General features: G+C 51.7%; 1 protein-coding gene across 2 annotated transcripts in view; it reads left to right on the forward strand.

Moving 5' to 3' along the window:
• The window catches only part of ITGA11 (integrin subunit alpha 11), a 230,430-nt gene extending 219,666 nt beyond the window's left edge, over positions 1–10,764 (forward strand). Inside the window, exons 27-30 of one of the 2 annotated variants that reach the window (XM_044979500.1) lie at positions 116–226; positions 1,495–1,590; positions 4,512–4,625; positions 10,469–10,764. In XM_044979500.1, the coding sequence (XP_044835435.1) occupies positions 116–226; positions 1,495–1,590; positions 4,512–4,625; positions 10,469–10,552 (405 nt within the window). In that variant the 3' untranslated portion in view covers positions 10,553–10,764. Of the gene's footprint in view, positions 1–115; positions 227–1,494; positions 1,591–4,511; positions 4,626–7,581 lie in introns of both variants that reach the window. The other variant, XM_044979499.1, reaches the window with a different exon arrangement.
• Positions 10,765–19,356: the final 8,592 nt, after the last annotated feature.

Consider the following 19,356-nt stretch of genomic DNA (forward strand, 5'->3'; position numbering starts at 1 on the left):
GGTGGGGGGAGGAGGGAGGTATATTTGTTTAATTTTGCGCTATCCGGAAAGAGAAGGGATGCCTTGGCCACATGTGAAGGGAACATCAGTGACATGCAAACATCTGCTTTTTCAGAACCACAGTAACTCGGATGTCGTGTCCATTGACTGTAATGTGAAATTAGCATCCAATGAAGAAATCAACTTTCACTTACGTGGCAATCTGTGGCTGGAGTCACTGAAAGCAGTAAGTACAGCAGCCGGAGCCGTACCGCAGCTGCCGTCAAACAGAAAGAGCCTTACGGTGAAGCGTTACAGGGCAAACAGACTGTTTTTTTCCCGAGCACAAACGCGTGTGTTTTGATTCTCGCATTCACAGACAATTTATTCAGCTGCATTTAACCCTCCATCCTAATCCGCAATCTCCGGAGGCAGCTCACCATGGAGAATGTAATACTGAGCCTTACATGCCCGTTTCTTCTTCCAAGTGCTTTGCCATCGTTACCTAATTAATCCAACACCCCTGGGAGGTGGGTAGAGGCTGAGGTCTAGGGCTAACCTCATGGCTGGCGTGAACCGGCCCAATTCTAGGACGTTAGTAGAGATTCCCCTTCTCACCCCGGGTCTGAATTTGTCCCATAGAGACGAGGGGTCACTGATGTCAATAAAGCTCTGCTGAGCTACAGCAGTGGCCGGCCCGGCCCAAGGCCGCGTAGGGAGGATCAGAACTCAGAGCTAGCGCAGGGGTACGGCCCAGTCCTTCCTATGCCCCACGCATCTCCCTCGTTCTGGGATGCCCACCTGGGGAGGAGGAGCAGCACTGAACAGCTAATATTCATTCCCCATGATGCAGCAGGCAAATGGAGGTGACACCAGATCCCATTTGCTTCACCTTCAGCCTCGCCGCCGGGCTCATCAGCAAGGGCCACTCGGACAGCCAGATTGGTCCCTCGCCCAACATTACAGCCCCTCACGTTAACCGGCAGGGTCCAGCCTCACTGGGGCGCCCCAAGGGGCCGGTGAACCTGTCTCAGGGAATGTGAACGGCGGCATTTTCTGGGGGTGGCTTCTAGGCGCCTGCAGTTGGGTCAGCAATGAGCCTTGCACCTCAACAGCTCCAGCGGGGACCCAGCGGGGGCCCATAATGACCAAAAGCTGTTGCCATTTGATGGCCATTCAGTGGCCTGTATTACATGTTTGGTGGTCTCTGGCCAGGTCCCAGTGGATGGTGCCCACCCCACAAGACCCACCGTGGCAGGCATTGACAATCCTCTTGCCCATAAAGGTGGCTCCTCTAGATTATGATGGGGCACATTGGCTGGGCTGTCCCATGCAGAGAGCCAGGGTGTCAGTCCCCAGGGCTCTCGCTCCAGCCAACCCATCCCTGCACTGCATGGCACTCGCGTCCCCTTCCATTGCAGCTGCCCTTTGGAACGCCCCTGCCCCGGCTCAGTGTTACAGTCTATGTTCACGCCGGGCCTGGGGCCGATTCTCACCATTCTTCTGTCTCTGCAGCTGAAGTTCAGGTCCCTGAAGCTCACGACGAATGCAGCTCTGCAGCGACGGTTTCGCAGCCCCTTCATCTTTCGGGAAGAGGACCCCAGTCGCCAGGTGAGCTGCTTGAGCTCGAGCCAATATTCCCCAGTGATGGGAGCGCAGATGTTTGCACTAGAAGGGAGGGGATGGAGAAAGCCCTAAGGGGGGCTGGGCTGCATCTGGCTCCTGTGGAAAAGAAATCAGAGCAACTCCAGCCCGGCCGGGTGGGCAGGCTGCCGGAGAGAGCTGGGGATTCAGAATAAGGCGGATTCGGGGGCCACCTTTCCCTACCCCTCAACCTGCCGACGGGGCTCTCAGCTACGGGGATGAAATCCGGGGAAGCTGCAGCCGGAGCTGAGACTGGCCACTGATTTCACGGTGCCCAGGACAGACTGCCAGAGCTTTCCCATCCCCCAGCTCAGCAGAGGAGGAAACTGGGGGAGAGGCGAGTTACATACACTCCCACGCCCACGGGCCCACCCGTCCCACCCCGGTGATTGGAGAAAGGGGAGAATTAAGGTCTGTGAAAGCCCCTCCGGTGCTCAGATACTGAGGCGTGTCGTACAAAACAGAAAAGCAAAGAATGTTGCAGCCAGGTCCGAGGCCAATGTATCTGCCGGAATCCCTCGGTTTGCTTAGCCACTTCCAGGCTGCGAGCGCACGTGGGGTTTTTGGGTATTTTCTTTGCTTTTGTTGATTTGCGCTTGAGCGGACGTTTTTCAGGCACTTTGCGAATGGCTTTTGTCGGACCCAACTCTCCTCCGCTCTGCTCTCCGGGCGGCAGGGCAGGCTGGGGATCTCCGGTTATTTCACCCTCGCGGCCGGTTTCTCTGAGTTATTTGGGGATCTCCACATGCCCTTGGAGCCCAAATGCACCGGTGTCTCCAGGACACAGCGGCTGGTGGCACCAAACAATAATGCCAAGGGGCAAACGCTTTTAAAAATCAACTAGAGACCAACTGGATCAAGGGCCGGGCCCCAGAAGACCCAGGGGTCTGGCAGAGGGGAAGCGACATGGCCGGCAGCAGCAGCAGCAGCAGCGATCAGTTCACGCGTGACACCGCGTGGGTCTGTCTACGCTGCAGTTAGCGATGGGATTGCAGCCCGGGCTGTATAGCAGTGAAGGCTCAATGGCGTGTTGGAGGCCGTGCAGATCCCTGGGCACACGCTCGCATGGCTGCCATGTCGTCACTGCGGTTTCAGCCAGGCTCGCTAGATTAAAGCTGTCGTGGGTATGCTGGCCACAGCTGCCATCGCCCCTTTACTGGCAGCGCAAATGTACCCTCAGAGATGTGGAGAGGTGCAACAGAGGACTCCACATAGTCCAGGCGAGGCCACTTGACGCCACTGGGTCATGCGGTGTGTCCTAAAAGCAGCCCATCAGGGTCTCTTCCAAGAGGGAGTTCCACAGACAAGCACCCTTGGTGGAGGACACCCGGTCCCCAGCCCAGGACTGCCAGGTAGGGCAGAGGGCCCAGAGTGATGGGTGGAGGAAGCGGGGCAACGAAGTGGCCTCCAGAGAGACTCTTCTGTTCAAAGGGGCTTTATCCAAACAGCTGTCGGGGGGCGGCTGGTTCGTACTGGCTGAACTGCGTCTCTGGAGCTGAATGGCTGGGGAGAGCAGGAATTCCCTCATCGCTAGGCTCAGGGCCTCATCCACTGCCTTCAGCCCCACAGTTCCAACAGCAGACGCCAGGCTGCGGTCCCCTGGCAGGGGGAGGTCTGCCTGGAGCAGGGACATTGCTGTGCAAGCCGCCCGTGCTCCCTGTTCCCACCAGGCTCCGAGCCACGGCAGGGCCGGCTGGAAGGCTCCATGCCAGACTCCCAGGAGATGGATGATCCACGCTTGCCTCTGGAGGGTCCATGCCCTCTGTCAGCCTTCAGAGCTGCCCTCCCCTCAGAGGTTGGCTGCAGCAGCATTGTCACGTGCCTGCCCACAGGGCAAACTCCAGTGTGGCCAATTGTCATGATTTCATTGCAGCTCTCACAGCATTTGGTGGTTTTCTTAAACCTCCAGCTCCCGGAGTCCTGTGATTCTGTGAGACTCTCAGCTGTCATTGAGCAAAACAAAGTAGGTGTCAGGCCCTTGTGGTCGCAGAGCAAAGCTTGAAAATGTGGCCGAAAGGAGCGTTTTCACACGTGACTCCTCTCCCCGTGGGGTTTGTGTGCGGACGTGTCTGAGGCAGATCCAGCCAAGCCAGACTCCTGCACCCACCAGGTCACCGCGTTCCCAGCTGGGCCCAGAAAGAATGGAGCGCTGCTGCCCTCTGCTGGCTGCAGGCTTCATCTTCTAGCCAGTAGCCCTGCCAGCCGTCCTGGGCTGCTACAGGCTCTGCAAAGGGACTAGAGAGATGTCTGCCCATCGCAGGCAAGTCCACTGTTAGCCTGAACCTCACTGCCTGCAGACGCCCACATTGTAGTACCCGCAGCCAAGTGACAGCAAGACATGTTTAGTCATTCCTGAAAATCTAAGGCAGGTACAAAAACTGTGTTTTATTGCATTCAGTTTCAGGCCGCTTGCAGACCCTGTGTCCCGTTGGGTACCATGTCCCCTTTCTGTAGGGCAGACACAGCCTGACAGAGCTGAGTGCCTGTTCCCAGGCCTGGGCCCCTGTGATCCTGTAACTTTCTAACCGCTGCCTCGAAAGCGATGGAGTGATGTGCAGGTGCACTTGAATTTGAGATGAAGGCCTCATCTACCCTGGGGATTCCAGCTGTCTGCACCCACCTGCCAGAGTGGCTGCACCAATGCAAAGCCCTGGTGTCCACTGGCAAAGCTGCAGTGTGCACCAGTGAGCCGGCTGGTGCAAGTTCTGGCCGGCCAGAGCTCTAGGCTAGGGGCTGGCACCAGTAAGCTACTCTGCCAGCTGAAATCAGGGCACATGCCAGACGCAGAGAAGGCCTAAGAGTGGCATGCAAGGGGGCAGAATTGGGGGGAGAGGGGGTAGCACTCTGCAAACCCAAGTACGTTCATCTCACACAGCTTCCTATTGCAGGTAACGTTTGAAATCTCCAAGCAAGAAGAGTCCCAGATCCCGATCTGGATCATCCTCGGCAGCACGCTAGGAGGGCTCCTGCTACTCGCGCTGCTTGTCCTGGCTCTATGGAAGGTAAGGCTGGTCCCCACAGCACAGCTCATTTTCCAGCCAGCACTCAGGGCAGACATCTCATGTGGTCGGGACAAGCTGACGCCATTTCCCTGCACAGTCACTATTCCTTTGTCATCGACCCATCAATATTAAGGCCAGAAGGGACCGTTGTGACCTCTGACCTCCGGCATGACGGACCAAAGAACTTCACCCGCCTCCTTCTTTCCTTTGGTGATGTTGCTGTAGCCTCTGCCTTCTCCCCAGAACCAGGACCCAGCCCCACCCCACGCCCTCGGGCTCTGTGCATCCCCCTGCACAGCACGCCTGGGTTTGATAACTAACACGCCCTCTGCTGGAAGCCAAGGGACTCCTCCAGGAGGGACAAGCCTCAGATGCAACTTGAGTTCCCAATATGACCCCAAACCTTCAACCAGCCTGCAACCCACGCTGCTCGGATGGCTTGGTGCCCTGTGCCCTGGAAGGGAGATGAGGAAGCCCCCAGTGCCCTCCACACTCTCCTTGTCCCCTTTCTTGCCTGTTTGTGGCGGAGGCGAAGAGAACAGCCCACTCCCCAGCCCAGCTTTAGAGTCACCTCTGGGCCCAGCTTGGGTTCCTCACCTCCCACCTGAGCTTCTGGGGCTGGGAGCAGGGCTACGCCGTGCCCCAGGGGACACAGCCATGTTAGAGGCGCAGGACGATGCAGAATGCCAGTGCTGGGTAAAGAGAGAGGAGCAGAGAGGCTGGTCCCCGGCTGCCAGGGATTTGGTCTGATAAACATTAGCAAACTGGCAATGCAAAAAGCAGCATTGGAGTGAGACCAAACCCCCTGGGGGTCAGTGCCAGCTTTGCTCACAGCTGGGCAGACCGTTCAATCCCCCCGGGCGTAGTGAATTGTACAGCCGGACACTGGCCATGGGGAAGACGAAGGTCCCCTCGCCTGGCATGCCCATGGGATACTCCAGGGACAGGTGGCAAAGGCCCAAGGTCCCTGATGTGCCCTGGAGATGAAGTCCCTTCCTGAGCCCGTGTTTAGGGATGGGTTTAACCTTGGCTTGTCAGAGCTTGCACGGTACCTTGCAGTTGCTCTTACCAGCAAATCTTTGATAAACCTACACCAAGTTTTGTCCACAACTAGGGCATGACTGACTAGATTGCACTTCCCAAGAGGGCCCCTTCTCAGGCAGGTAAGATTGCTGGTTCAGCAGGCGGGGTGTGGGCAGGCAGGTTTTGCTGCTCATTGTCACGCTGGAGCGGGGGGTAGGAGCAAGCAGAGCACATCCAGCCCAGGCTGCCCTGTCTTTGCTCCAATGTTCTGAGTCTGTCAAAAACCCTGCTCCCAAAAGCCTATGGCAAGACTGCCGTGACTGCAATGGGACCCGGATTTGCCCCGTTTGGAACAGGGAGCCCTGGCATTTACAGTTCACATGTGAACATTTCAAAAGAGCAGCAATTTGGGTTTGTGTCTCGACCCAGGAAAAGACATCGACACCCAATGGCACATCCTGGGAGCTCTTGACCTCCGAGCACCTCCAGTGAGCGTTCTGGCTTTGTCGGAAAACCTTTGAACACGTGAGGTGCTTCTTTTCCATCAGGCTGCCCAGCAGCAGTGAATAAACAGAGATTCTTTTTTTTAAAGCTTCAGAGAAATCCCACAAGAATTTCTCACTCTAGAGCAGCGATACTCAGATGGAGGCTCAGGAGCCGCACCTATAAAAGCTGCGTTATCCGGCACTTCACCAAAGGGAAAGCTCTATTAACCGGCATTTCTGATCTCTCCCAATACAAATCTTCCATCTAGTAACCGGGCCTAGCGTACTGCCCGGGAGGTTATGTAATTGCACATTCTGCACTCTACTTCAATGCAAAAGAGGCAGAAGACAAGTAAGCTGATATCAAAAAAGCAGTTTCCAGGGTGCGTCATAGGGTCATTACAGATTCAGCCCAATCTCCTACACCTTCTCCATCTACAATGATAATTGATATTGATAATAACGACCCTGAGGCACTGCAAGATCCTGAAGTACCTTCTGGATCATCAAAGATTAAATTATGTTCAGTGCAGGTTTAGTGTTAAGTGTATTTTCAGCCACGTGTGGCCCACAGTGATATGTAGTGTCCTGAAATAACCTACTGTATAGAAAACTTTACCTGTGTACACCTAAGTGCTTCAAGAAACCAGGCCCTCTGCAGTGCAGTGCTACTACCTGCATAAGGCACTGGATTTTATACTTTATTCATTTGATTGTATTCTAATTCTTTGAAATTGGTATTCCATTGGTAAAACCAGTATCATTCTCTGTTAATCAGAATATCTGATTAACCGGCACCACTCATTCTCTCAACATGCTGGATAACAAAACTTTTCCTGTATATGGTAGATGAAACAGTGAATTCACACTCCTGTGGCTCTTTTGGGTAATGTGGATCATTAATTTGGCTCCTGAATTACTGAGGTCTGGGTATCACTGCTCTAAAGGAACAGGAACATTCGGGTTCCACACCATATTTTGTAAAAAGCACATTTACTGATCAACTAACACATTAAAACCAAATGATGAAAAACTAAAAACTCTCTGACATGAGTGCAGGGGACTAGATGACCTCTCGAGGTCCCTTCCAGTCCTGCGATTCTATGATTCTACTCTTTGCCATTGATACTTCTGGCTGAGTCACCTTGGACAGATGAGTCAGTTTCACTTCCTGCCTTTCAAACACCAGCAGGTGCTGCAATGTTTCAAGGAAATTTAAATGCAGGACATTTGAAAAGCTTTTCGCTGGATTTTTCTTTATAATGTCAAACCCATTTTTGTCAAAATTAAATTTTCCAAACCCTTTTTATTGTCAAAAAAATTAAATGTGGACCCTTCACTGCCTGACAATATCCCTTTAAAAGAAACACACTTCAACATAAGCAGCTGAAGTAATGGTGGGTTGTTTTTTGTTTTTTGTCTTTTTGTCTTTTCTTTAATTCCTACAGCTTGGATTTTTTAAAAGTGCCAGTCGCAAGAGAGATACAGAACAGGAGCAGAATGCCAAAGTATTAGAATGAGGCTTCCTCAGCGAGGGCCTGTGAAGCTCATCTATCTATCATCCTGTTCCTATTAATTTACAGCTTACGGAGTATATGTTTGTCTTGATGCTGAGGGATGTGGGTGTGGAACTCCGTTTGCATCGAGATGAGAATACAGCCCTTTGTGTGAAATTATCTAAGTAAAACCTATTCGCTGGCTATATGCCACGGGAGCACAAGCATCAAAAGGTACTTCAAACTGGTTTTAAATAGCTCTGTTCTGCCTAGTCACAGGCAGCTGTGCAAATCTGAGAGAGAGAGAGAGAGAGAGAGAGAGAGAGAACGAACTAAGGGCAATAACAGAATCGGGGTGGTCATTATGATTAATTTTTTTATGCTGGGGATTGCAAGTTTAATGACATGCTACAGATCTAAAAAACAAGCGAGTCAGATTAATTGTGAGAGCTGTGAGATTAGGGTGAAATCTCAGGAGATTTACAGTAGCTAATTTTCATGCCTGAGTTATATAAAATCCCACTGATTAATTGCATCTCCTGTTCTTGAACTTCTTAATCGGCATTATGGATGGGATCTGAGAGACTTTCTAGCTAAAAGACATAGAAAGTCTAGTTCCCAACTCTTAAGCTGTAGCAACAGTAAACCTGCATTTATTGTTTGTTCATTTAAATGGCCTCAGGCACTGTGGGTAATGTCTGTTCAAAAATAGTTGGAGGGGATGGACCTTGTGCAGAGCACTCTTGCTGCTGCTACTGCTACTAAACAGTACTTTTGAGATACCTCATAGTAAAGGTTAACATTTGGATTATTCAAACTAGGCGGACGTGTCAGTAAAATGCCAAATGTGAATTCTCCAAGTGCATGATTTGCCTGAGGAAATAAGATTTCTCCAGTGAGGAAGAAAGAGACAAAAAATCCTGTCCAGATAGTAACCAGATACATTGAACAAATTACACATTTGTTAAATTCATGTTGTGCATCAACATTTAATAATGCAGGGTTCAGTGGAGCCCCCATTGAAGCAAAGCGGAGCTGGCTCAGGCCAATACAAAACCACAGATCCCCAAGTGTTTTACATGTTCTGAGTGGCGAGTTTAATACAGAGATTTTAATTTGCTTTCTTTTTAATGCACTGAATACAATTAATAGCAAATTAAAGCACCTTAATTCAAAACTTCAGTGTCCAGCTGTATATACTTATTCTGAAAATATTTACCTGTTTAAACACAAAAAACATCAAAAAACCAGTTTGAAGTGTTTTCTACAAACTGTGCAATTTCAAAGAGTATACGTGCAACAGGAATCCAATCATGTATTATAATTGTATATACTTTGTGTAATGCAGAGATGATCAGTGCTGTTTGACAAAAACCTTTTCTTTTGCATAATATAATTATTTATGCTAATATTAACTTTATGACTGAAAAGAAAGAAAGCAGACGTCCACCCGATGTGTAATAAAGTCTGTTAAATACTGTTTTTGTATTTTTTAAGGATAAAAAATTACAATATTTTTAAAAATTCATAGTTTCAACTACCATTCAGTGCTAAACCATTTTCACCAATTATCATCTAGAATTGGATTGAATTGTTCACATGCCTTTAGAATAGAGTGGAAAGAGGGACTATGATTATACTATTTCTGCCTTTATTTATTTTGACAATAAATATATTTTCCAGAATGACTATACAGAAGCCTTCTTTTAAAGGGACACTGTCAGATTAAAAAAAATCACACACATTGCAGGATCAGCTCCTTTGGGCCTTATCGTGTTAAAACTTTCGATTATTTAAACTGAAAAGCAAATCTAATTGACTTTTTTCTGTTTCTGCTTTTCTTGCATTTTGCACTTCTCAGCTTGAGCAAGGGAAGCTCTAGTCAGTTTCATTATTGCTAGTCAATTTTACTTGCATGTTCTCCTGCAGGAGCCCAAGCCTGTAATGGAGAGGCAACTGCTTCAGGGAGTTGTGTATTTACATTTGTTCCCATTGGCGATTTTAAACAAAGACTGGGACTAGCTCTGTTAGTTTTAGGTTTCGTGAATGATTAGCATGGGGGTGCCTGGTTACAAAACTGAATGGAGATTTTTGACCTGACGTTGTCCCTTTATTTCCATATTATATTGGGAGTAGCAAATGTTTCCCATCACAAGAGTGCATTTTCTTATTGAGCTGGATTAGCTAAAATCTTGGCCATTGTACAGAGTTTCGTTTTCCCCCTTTCATGAGTAATCAATTTTCAGAAATCTTGCAAAATAATCTTCTTGAAAGTATTTAAATGGAAGGCTGCATAAAGAAAATTGAAGTCATCAATTCATCCTCACATGACCTCTCTCTTTGACCAATATCAAAACCAACCAAAAAAAACCCCAAACCCAACAACAAAAAACAAACAAACCACCACACATTGTTCAGTAGCTTGTTCATTTCAGATGTTGGTGATGAGAAAATTAATTTTCTTTTTCAAATCCAAAACTTTAGCTTATCATTAGCATTTCCCCCACATTTTAAATAACTTCAATCTACACGAAATAGAAAAACCTCAAGGTCAAAATTCACTGGGGCCTGATTTTGCACCATTGAAGTCAACTGGCGCTTTGCCACTTTCTTCGATGGGCACAGAATAAGACCAATAGTGAATAAGGTAGAGTGTCAATGGAATACCCAGTATTGCTGTAGGGTAGGGGGTCTTTCCACTGACAACCAAACAGTTGAAACGTAGCAACTTCATATTAATTCTGTTCCTTAAAACCAAAGAAAATGATTGTCCGATCAATTCTTGTTTATACTATACTAATAATGGAAAAATAAAAGCTTTTATCATGTATTCCACCAGTCTCATAAAGAACAAAAACAGCACGACCATCTTCATCGGGATTGCGAGGCGTCTGGCCGGTGCCTTGTTCTGAGATGCATCTGAAGTTCACATTGCTCGTGTATATAGGAAACGTTCCGCTGGCAAGTGCTAGTTACATGGTTAGCAAGTTTCCAATCTGATGGACGTGCTTTGCCAAAACTTGCCACTGCTGTATAATATGCAAACAATGTGCTTGTACACAGGGTATGTAAATATGCTTTGAAATGTGCAGCTCTACTTTGTAACACTGAACTGCTGGGAAATACAATTTGAAGATTTGTGTACATGGTCTTAGTGGTCAGCTTTGACTATTTATTTTTTCATGTTTTCTTCTGTGGTGATGCTGCTGAAATTCATGCCTTTTTAAGCTATTGGAGAGGCATGAATGGGATGGAGGGCAAGTGCATAGGTCCCTGGCAGCCTGTTTTCCACAGGGTTTGGAATGTTGGCCGAGATTAGAGGGACCCAGGCCAAAAAGGTGTCGGTCCAGCTCCAAACTGCCCCCGTTTGCTTTGGGCTCAGCTCTAACTGTGAGCGTTCCAAAAAGCACCATAGCTGTTTAAAACTGCCCCCTGCGACTGGGGAGAAGGGGCTCTGGCTCCGCCACTACCCTCTTCATCTCCAATAGTATCGAACGAAACTGTCACCAGCTGAGAGAAGTGTACGGTCAGGCCTGAAACGAATCAGACCCGTTGGATCTCTTTGACCTGAATTTATTCAGCCTGATAAGGTTCCTCTCGCTAATTCCTTTGACGCCAGATTTACACCCCTCTCAGTCGGAGCAGAATCTGGCCCCAGGGGAGGAGTTTAAATTTGTATCTGTGGATGTTAATCCTTTACCAGTCACTGTTAAAGGGCCAAAGCTCCCAAACCTTAGGAGAGAACATTGGCCTCTGCTCGGCATTGGAGCTGGTTTTTATAGCCCTTTGCTCTAGCCCATTTTTATGTTGCTAATGTGCAGTACCTAGCGACTCTGGGAGCATGCGCCACTGTTCACTGTGCTGCTACATCGCGCTGAGCCATTAACGACTAAGCATCTGGGAGGGAGATGGAGCATCCAGATGCATGTTTAGAGACATCGCCACAAGGACGTCACACGCACAATGGTCAGACTAACCTCCACGCTGAACTCACATGAAATATACCAAGTCCAAGAGCTGGGGGGGTGCTGCTTTGGCTGACACCCCAGGGCCGCCCGAGGGGGGGCAAGTGGGGCAATTTGCCCTGAGCCCTGCAGGGGCCCCCACGAGAGTTTTTTGGGGGCCCTGGAGAGGGGTCCTTCACTCGCTCCGGGTGCCCCAGGAAATTCTCGCAAGTCCCGGACCCCCGGAGCATCTTCCGCAGCAATTTGGCGGCGGGGGGGCCTTCCGCTCCAGGATCCGCTGCCAAAGTGCCCCGAAGACCCGCCACGGCGAGGCCCGGGGCGGAAGGACCCCCCCCCGCCGCAGTGCCGGGTCTTCGGCGGCAATTCGGCGGCGGAGGACCCCCGCCGCTGAGGTCCCCAGGCCCCCTGAATCCTCTGGGCGGCCCTGTGACACCCTCTTTTCTGTTTAATTCTATTTGCCTTTTTGTTAGGTTAAGAACATTAAAAACAGTCAGACAGGGTCAGACCAAAGGTCCATCTCGCCCAGTGTCCTGTCTGCCGACCGTGGCCAGTGCCAGACGCTTCAGAGGGAATGAACAGAACAGGGAATCACCCAGTGAGCCATCCCGTTGTCCACTCCCAGCTTCTGGCAAACAGAGGCCAGGGACACTTCAGAGCATGTTTACATCCCTGCCCAGCCTGGCTAATAGCCATTGATGGACCTGTCCTCCAGGAACTTATCTAGCTCTTTTTTGAACCCTGTTATAGTCTTGGCCTTCACAACATCCCCTGGCAAGGAGTTCCACAGGTTGACTGTGCATTGTGTGAAGAAATACTTGCTTTGTTTGTTTTAAACCTGCTGCCTATTAATGTCATTGGGTGACATTGTGTTATGTGAAGGAGTAAATAAGACCTTATCCACTTTCTCAACGGCAGATGGTTATTTAAAGCTGCTGCATACCAAGGTCACTGTTAGCTTTCAGACTAAGCCAGATGCCCGGTGCACCCCAGGGTTGGAAGCAGCAGTCCGTCGAACAGGTGCTGTCAGGCTTTTCAAGCACAGCTGACCCTCCACTTGCTGCCTGGTTATTGTGCCCACTTTGCAGCCGACTCCCCAGCGCCTAGCTGTGCGTGTGCAGGGTGAGCCCCGCCTGCTGGTCTCACATTCCCAGGCAAGGCAGGCTGCAATAGCCGGCCTTTCTGCATCCCCTACACTGTGCTGGTGTGTCTGGAACCCAGCCAGGCCTTAGCAAGCTGGCATGGAGCGAGAGTTTGACACCTGCATTCAGTGTGCACGCAGCGCCTTCGCTGCTGGAGCTCTCCGGGGGCGGAAGGTCACAGTGCCTGAGGAAGGGAACAAATGCCTCCCCGCCAGCACCAGCCCCCCGAGAGGGGCCCGTATGCTTTCTAGGGCTCGCCATGACCTGAGAGCTGCTGTTTGAGAAAGCAGGGCCCGGAACCTGCTTCTCCCCAGAGCCTGCTCTGACCACAGCCTACAGCGTCATTCGCCTGCTCTCTCTGGCCCGAGGCCTGCTCCATAGTGCCTGGAAAGGGGAACAGCTTCACCAGGGAGCCACAGAGCCCCCCCCTGCCCCAGAGAGCCACAGTTAGGGCACTCAATGGGGAAAAGCCCTGTGCCACACCGGGCAGCGTGGAGATTCGAACATGGAGCAGCCACATCTTGGGTGCGAGTTCGAACGGGGTGGGAGGGGGGGAACCCACCTGTACCCCAGCCTTAGGCCTGCTTCTGTGCGGGCCGGGGCTCCGGGTGCAGGCTTGTGTGAGTCCTATTCTTTGGCTCCTGCCTCGCCCCATGCAGTCCATAGGGAGCCTGGGCCGCCCCCGTGCAGCCCTGCAGCCGAGGCCCCTTTGTGGCCCTACCCAGCGAGCGTTGCACACGCGACGCTGTTACAGAGCTGTGCAGCCAGAGCACGGGCACCGACTTGCTGCTTTCCCTGCTCTGCTCCAAGGCCCTGCCCGCCCCCCCAGGCCGCCCCAGCCCCCCAAGGCCCCACCCTCACTCCTCCTCGTCCACTACTTTTTCCCATCCCAGTGCACCCATGGAGTTGGGGGGGGCCTCTGACCCAGGGCCTGCCCCACACCCAGCTGCACACCAGGGCCAGCAGCAACCAGCTGACTTGGCGTTGACACGAGCAGCACAAGCCAAGTAGATTTCAGACAAACCTGCTGCCAGGTGGTAACTAAGTTATTCTGCCATCGCACTGGTGGCTAACCAGCCTGTCTGGCCGACACCGTCACCATATAAACACACGGTGAGCCTGACACCACTCCCGCCTGGCCGAGGGCCTGACAACTATGTGCCACTGGGGCTGCAGCGCCAGCCTCGTGTGCAGGAAGAACAGCACTAACCCTTTGCTATGCCAGGCCACGTGGCGCACAAACATGGCAGCGCCACCTCACGCACATCGGCTTTTGGGCTTGCGACAAATATGGCCAGTGCCGTGCCTGGGGGTGCCAAGCTTGTAGAGGCATCAAAGGCCAGGGCAGGTGACACCTCCCCAACCCAGGTTATGGCCCCAGCCATGCTCAGCCCCAAGGGGGGAGAGAGAGAGAGAGACACACACGCACGCCGGTGGCCTGGTGCTCAGGGCTCAAGCCAGCGGCCCAAGGCTGGTATGGTCCAGGGCTGAGGGGGCTCGGCTTGGCCTGGGGCTCGGGCCCAGGGGCCTGGGACAGCTCAGTGTGGCCTGTGGGGGGTGGGGCGGGCAGGCCGGCTGTTGGGTTCAGGGCAGCTGGGGTGGGGAGGAGCTTGAGGGCTCAGGTGGGGGGGGCGGGGAGGGGAGGGCCTCACGTGGAAGGGGGTGGCATCTCCGAAGGGGTTTGTGTGTCACCATGCTTGGCATAAGGCTGGCCGCACAGACCAGGCGCAGGTCCATGTGACTATTGGCCTGATGCCAGGCGCTATGGCACGCAGCTGTATTTCATGCGCACACAGTGGGTTTTTTTCAAGGCCTGTAACTCTTGCTTTATGGTTCTTGTACAGCAAGGGGCCCCAACGTGGTGCCTGTGGGTGCCATGGCGCCCGTCGGGGCAGCTATGTGCACCCGCATACTCGCCGGCGGAGGAGCAGCCGTTGAAATACCACCGAAAAGCATCATCAAGCAGCGTTGCTGCCGAAATGCTGCTGCTTTTTGGCTGCGAGGCCTCTTGATGGTGCTGTTTCGCGGGGCATTTTGATGGACGCTTGTCCGCCGGCCAGGGGCCTCAGTGGCTCGTTGACCGGTGCCCACCACCTGCACAAGGTTGGGGAACCACTGTATGATGCATGTTACCCTGCTTCATTAGTTCACAGCAACCGTGCCAGCCTGTTATGTGGCGGAGAACAGTGGCTGTGAGGCGGTGCCTGACAGCGCCTATCTCTGGCTTAGTGTCATTCCTAGCGCCAGCATCATTCCCAGCTCCCATGCGGCCATTCTTGGGGCCAGGGGGACGGCACAGTCTGGGCGGGGTCTTTTTGGTGTCGGCAGTTCGAGCGGCTTTTTTTTTTTTTTTTTTTGCTTGGATGCGGCAAATGGGAGAGCCAATCATGGCCGGGAACGGCGAACCGGGAGCGGCACGCAGGCATCGCTGCGGATGCGCCAAGTAAACAAAGCGTCTTGCGGCCTGCCACGGGCTTACCCTGAACAAGCCGCAAACCAAGTTTGGGCCCCACTGCCCCAGTCCAAAAGGCTTAGTTTTAGCACTGGCCTAAAGTTCTCATTTACAAAAGCAACCACTGCAAGGCCCTGATTTCCGCTCCCCACCCCGTCCCGGGTTGTAAACTCTCCAGGCCTGCTTGTGGTCTAAGCTTCGATTAAATCTCTCTCTCTCTCTCTGTGCGTCCGTCCGTCCGTCCGTCCGTCCCCCTTGGGGGCTGAGCATGGCTGGGGCCATAACCTGGCTTGGGGAGGTGTCGCCTGCCCTGGCCGTTGATGCCTCTACAAACAAAGCCGCTTGCCACACCCGCAGCAGGGCAGCGCATGTCCAGCACCTTCCTGGCATGTGGCTTTTTTGACTGGCCTCACCTGCATCGCTGGCATGCGCAACCAGCCAAGAGGCCAGCGGGTGGCACAATGTTTGCAACTGACAAACAATTAGGCCAGGGCTCCATGACCCCACCACCACCTCGCCCCTGCCCCAGGGCTAACATTGTAATCTGAGTAAAACAGCTGGTTCCCCCTTTTAACAGGGGCTCTCGCCATGTGCCGTCACTGGGCTGCATAGAGGTCGGGGGCCGGGGGGGGACCTCCAGCGCTAGGTCTTGTCTACGCCAGCCCCTGGCGCTCAGGGGCTCGTTGACTGTTGTGTAGCCATTCACTCAGGCAGCAACCAGAGCTCTGAGCCCTCCCTTCCCCGGGCTCCAGGCAGGGGGCCTGACCGGCTATATCCCCAACCAGCCCTCGGCTGCAAGCCTGCAGCGCTGGCCCTGGCCAGCTGGGGTTTGGATGTGCAGTGTAGCCAGCCCCTGGGGGCATTGCACGTTGGGCTTGCTGCAAGACCAGTACAGCCCGGTGCGCTACAGCCAATTAGTGCCACTGGGGCGTCACACGCACGGCGACGCTGTACACAAGCCCCTTGGGGCACAGCAGTGCTTGGCCCTTAGCTAGTGTGAGACCAGGGCGGGGGCCGGGGGGGTGGGGGGGGTGAGTGCTGTAACCCCCCCCCAGCTTATGCATTGGCCCCACCCCCAGCCATGGGCGAAAGGGATTAGTCCCAGCCCAGCCGCAGCAGGCCCTTGACCCAGCCTGGTGTCACGAGTGTGCCCTGCATTCATCACCGTGCTGCGACATTTACAACAAGCCCCCAGGAAGGCGCAAAAACGAGCCTAGCATCAGGCTGGCGCCGAACCACCACGCAGCCGGCTGCAGCAGAGCGAGGGGCAGGCAGGCCCTGCAGTCACTGAGGCTTCACTGGTGCTCGTGGGCACAGCGGGCCAAGCCCTGCCTAGCGACAGCCATAAGTGCATTGCCGGGGGGCGGGGGGGTCAGTGCACCAGACTCGACTGAAGGGCAGCTGTGCTGCTCAGGGGCCCGGCGGGCTGGGTCTAGCTTGTAGCCGGAGCCCTCGTGCAATGTGCTGGGAAGCCCCCTGCCCCCTCACACACTACTCGGGGGTGGCCAACCTGGGGCTCCGGCGCCACAGGCGGCGCTTCAGCACTTACTATGCGGCTCCTTGTACGGCACCGACTCTGGGGCTGGAGCTACAGGCGCCAACTTTCCAATGTGCGGCGGGGGGGGGTGCTCACTGCTCAGCCCTTGGCTCCACCACAGGCCCTGCCCCCACTCTACTTCAGTTGTAGAATGGCTTATTGCAGGTTAGCTTACACTTCTTCCTAGTCAATTTAAGAGGGCACACACCGCCTTTCGGAGCAGCGTAGTAGATTTTAAATCTCACTTTTCGTTAAGTCTTTTCAGCTTTGCAAGTAGAGGTGGCCTGTGTTGAAACCAAAAGGCAGTATTACCCGTGACAGAAAAGCTATGAAGGTGGGCCCCAGGCCTACAATCTGCAGCAGCATGCAGCTGACTGCCCGCTCAGGGCCTTCCTCACGTAATAGCTGTAATATGCTGTGGTGCCCGAGGAGGTGCTGGGTGAGTAAGTGGAAAGGGCACAGGATCAGACTCAATAGGAACTATCAAAACAATGAGCCGAAACTTGATCTAAATTTTATGTTTCCTACAAACAAAATGCAGTCATTTTTTTATTAAAAATTCCTTTTCCCCAAAGAAAAAAAGTAACATAAAACAAAATTTCCTTATCCACCAACACTAGAAATGTGATAAAGTGTGAGTCCCAAATCATCAATAGGCCTATCACAAGCTGTACTATTTTACAAGCACTATTAAAGGGACAGTCAGAACTCTGCACAACAGAATGACACCATCATTAGAACAACCAATCCTAGTGGATTGTTGGATTACTGCAGTACAATCTCTCTCTCTCCCCCGTCCTAGGAAGAGTGGCTGGGAAGAAGGATTGCTGACCCCTAGTGTTCAAAATTGATGAGTTGGGCTCATCCAAAAATTGTCAGATTGGATTAAAAATAAGTGCGCACATGCACACACACACACACACACCCCACCCCACCCCCCATTTGGAATTATTTCCATTGCCTTCTACTGTTTGGGTCTTTAAGGTGCACACAGGTCACATTTTCTCCACAACCATGAAGATTAGAAACTTACCTTTATGAAAAATATGAAAGCTGTGATTGTCACATAATCACATGCCTCCACGAGTTGAGACTTTAAAAAGCATTTAATAGTGTGAGACACAATAAAGTTGCAAGAGTTGGCAACACTAGGTAGGGCTCTAGTCAACAGCTATGAGGATCAGCAGCTCAGGCCCACAGTCCTAAACTCAGCTGACCCAACACTAAGAGCATGGTGGTTGTGAAAGATCAGAGATGTGTATCTGTCCCAGCTCTGTTGCACTCCCGCTCATCATGCACAAGTATTTTGGTGGAGCCATCTTTCTCCATTGGTATTTGAAGAGTTGAGTGAATGGCACTCTCCAAATGACATCCAGGAGACTGCAGTGAATACACCCAAGAGTTTGCCTGATATCTACCCCACCTCCGGTTGACTGACAGGCTTAGCAGCAGCATCTGAAAGCTTGTATCTCTGTCACACAAACTCTCTAAACACAGAAACATTTATAATCAAATGTAACTACTACAGCCCTTCACTCGATCACTTTCCGAGAACGAATGTAGAACTCCTTTTCCTGGTGAAAGGAATGTATACAGGAGCTCAGTGTGGATTTTTATAAAGACCATACACAGTCTGCATAAAGCCAAATGAGAAAAAATAAGTGCCTCAAAATGTTCCCCAAAATCACATTTAAAATAAGTTTCTAGAGTAGAATGCCTCCTCGATGCCTCTGTGTCAGTCATGCCTACAGTACCCTTTGGTGAACATTTCTGATGCTGTCGGTTGGTGAACCTAATCTAATGAACCATCAACAATTGGGCTAAGTCTGAGGGACAGCTATGGGTAGTTTCAGTGTGCATCTTCGGTCTGTAGTATCTCCCCAAACCAAACAGCTGTTGGTACTTTCAATGAAACCCCAATAGAAGACCCCAGGTAGGTAAAGTTAGTACACCACAGGTGGTAATTTAATTAATACATAAGTCACTGTCAAATAAGTAACTGATCCACACAAAGGCATTGCTGCCTCTGCAAACCTGGGGCAGCGATATATTTTAAAAGACGACTGCCTCCATGACCTTTCATAGCAAGGAGAGCTTGGAGGCTTTGTATAAAATGCAGCAGTAACTTCTCCTTCCCCGTTCCCCAAATGGTTGGATTGCACAGCTTTAATTTATAGAACAGCCAATCATGCCCTCAGTTACAGCTTTGTAAATCCACTGACCGTAAGTTTTAGACCCCGATGGTTGACTCCAACTAGAAATGGGGTATTTCACTCTGCTCATCGGTGCAGGGATATAGGATCAACGTTCAGAGCAAAAACGATGCCCAGTGGAGTTAATAAACCTGGTCACATTTTTGTCTTTATGGCCAAATCCTGTGGGGTCCTTCCAAAGACAAAACTTTGACCCAACAAATGATGATAAGGCTCAGGACTCAGCTAAGGAAGTACAAAGGAAGGCAGAAGCTGGGGATGGATCACTTGATGATTACCTGTTCTGTTCATTCCCTCTGGGGCACCTGGCATTGGCTACTGTCAGTAGACAGGATACTTGGCTAGATGGACCATTGGTCTGACCCAGTCTGGCCGTTCTTGTGTTATTATGACAGACTCTCAACAAGGCACTAGCTGGACT

This window comes from Mauremys mutica, chromosome 11 (genome assembly GCF_020497125.1).
Source record: "Mauremys mutica isolate MM-2020 ecotype Southern chromosome 11, ASM2049712v1, whole genome shotgun sequence".
Classification (NCBI taxonomy): Eukaryota; Metazoa; Chordata; order Testudines; family Geoemydidae; genus Mauremys; species Mauremys mutica.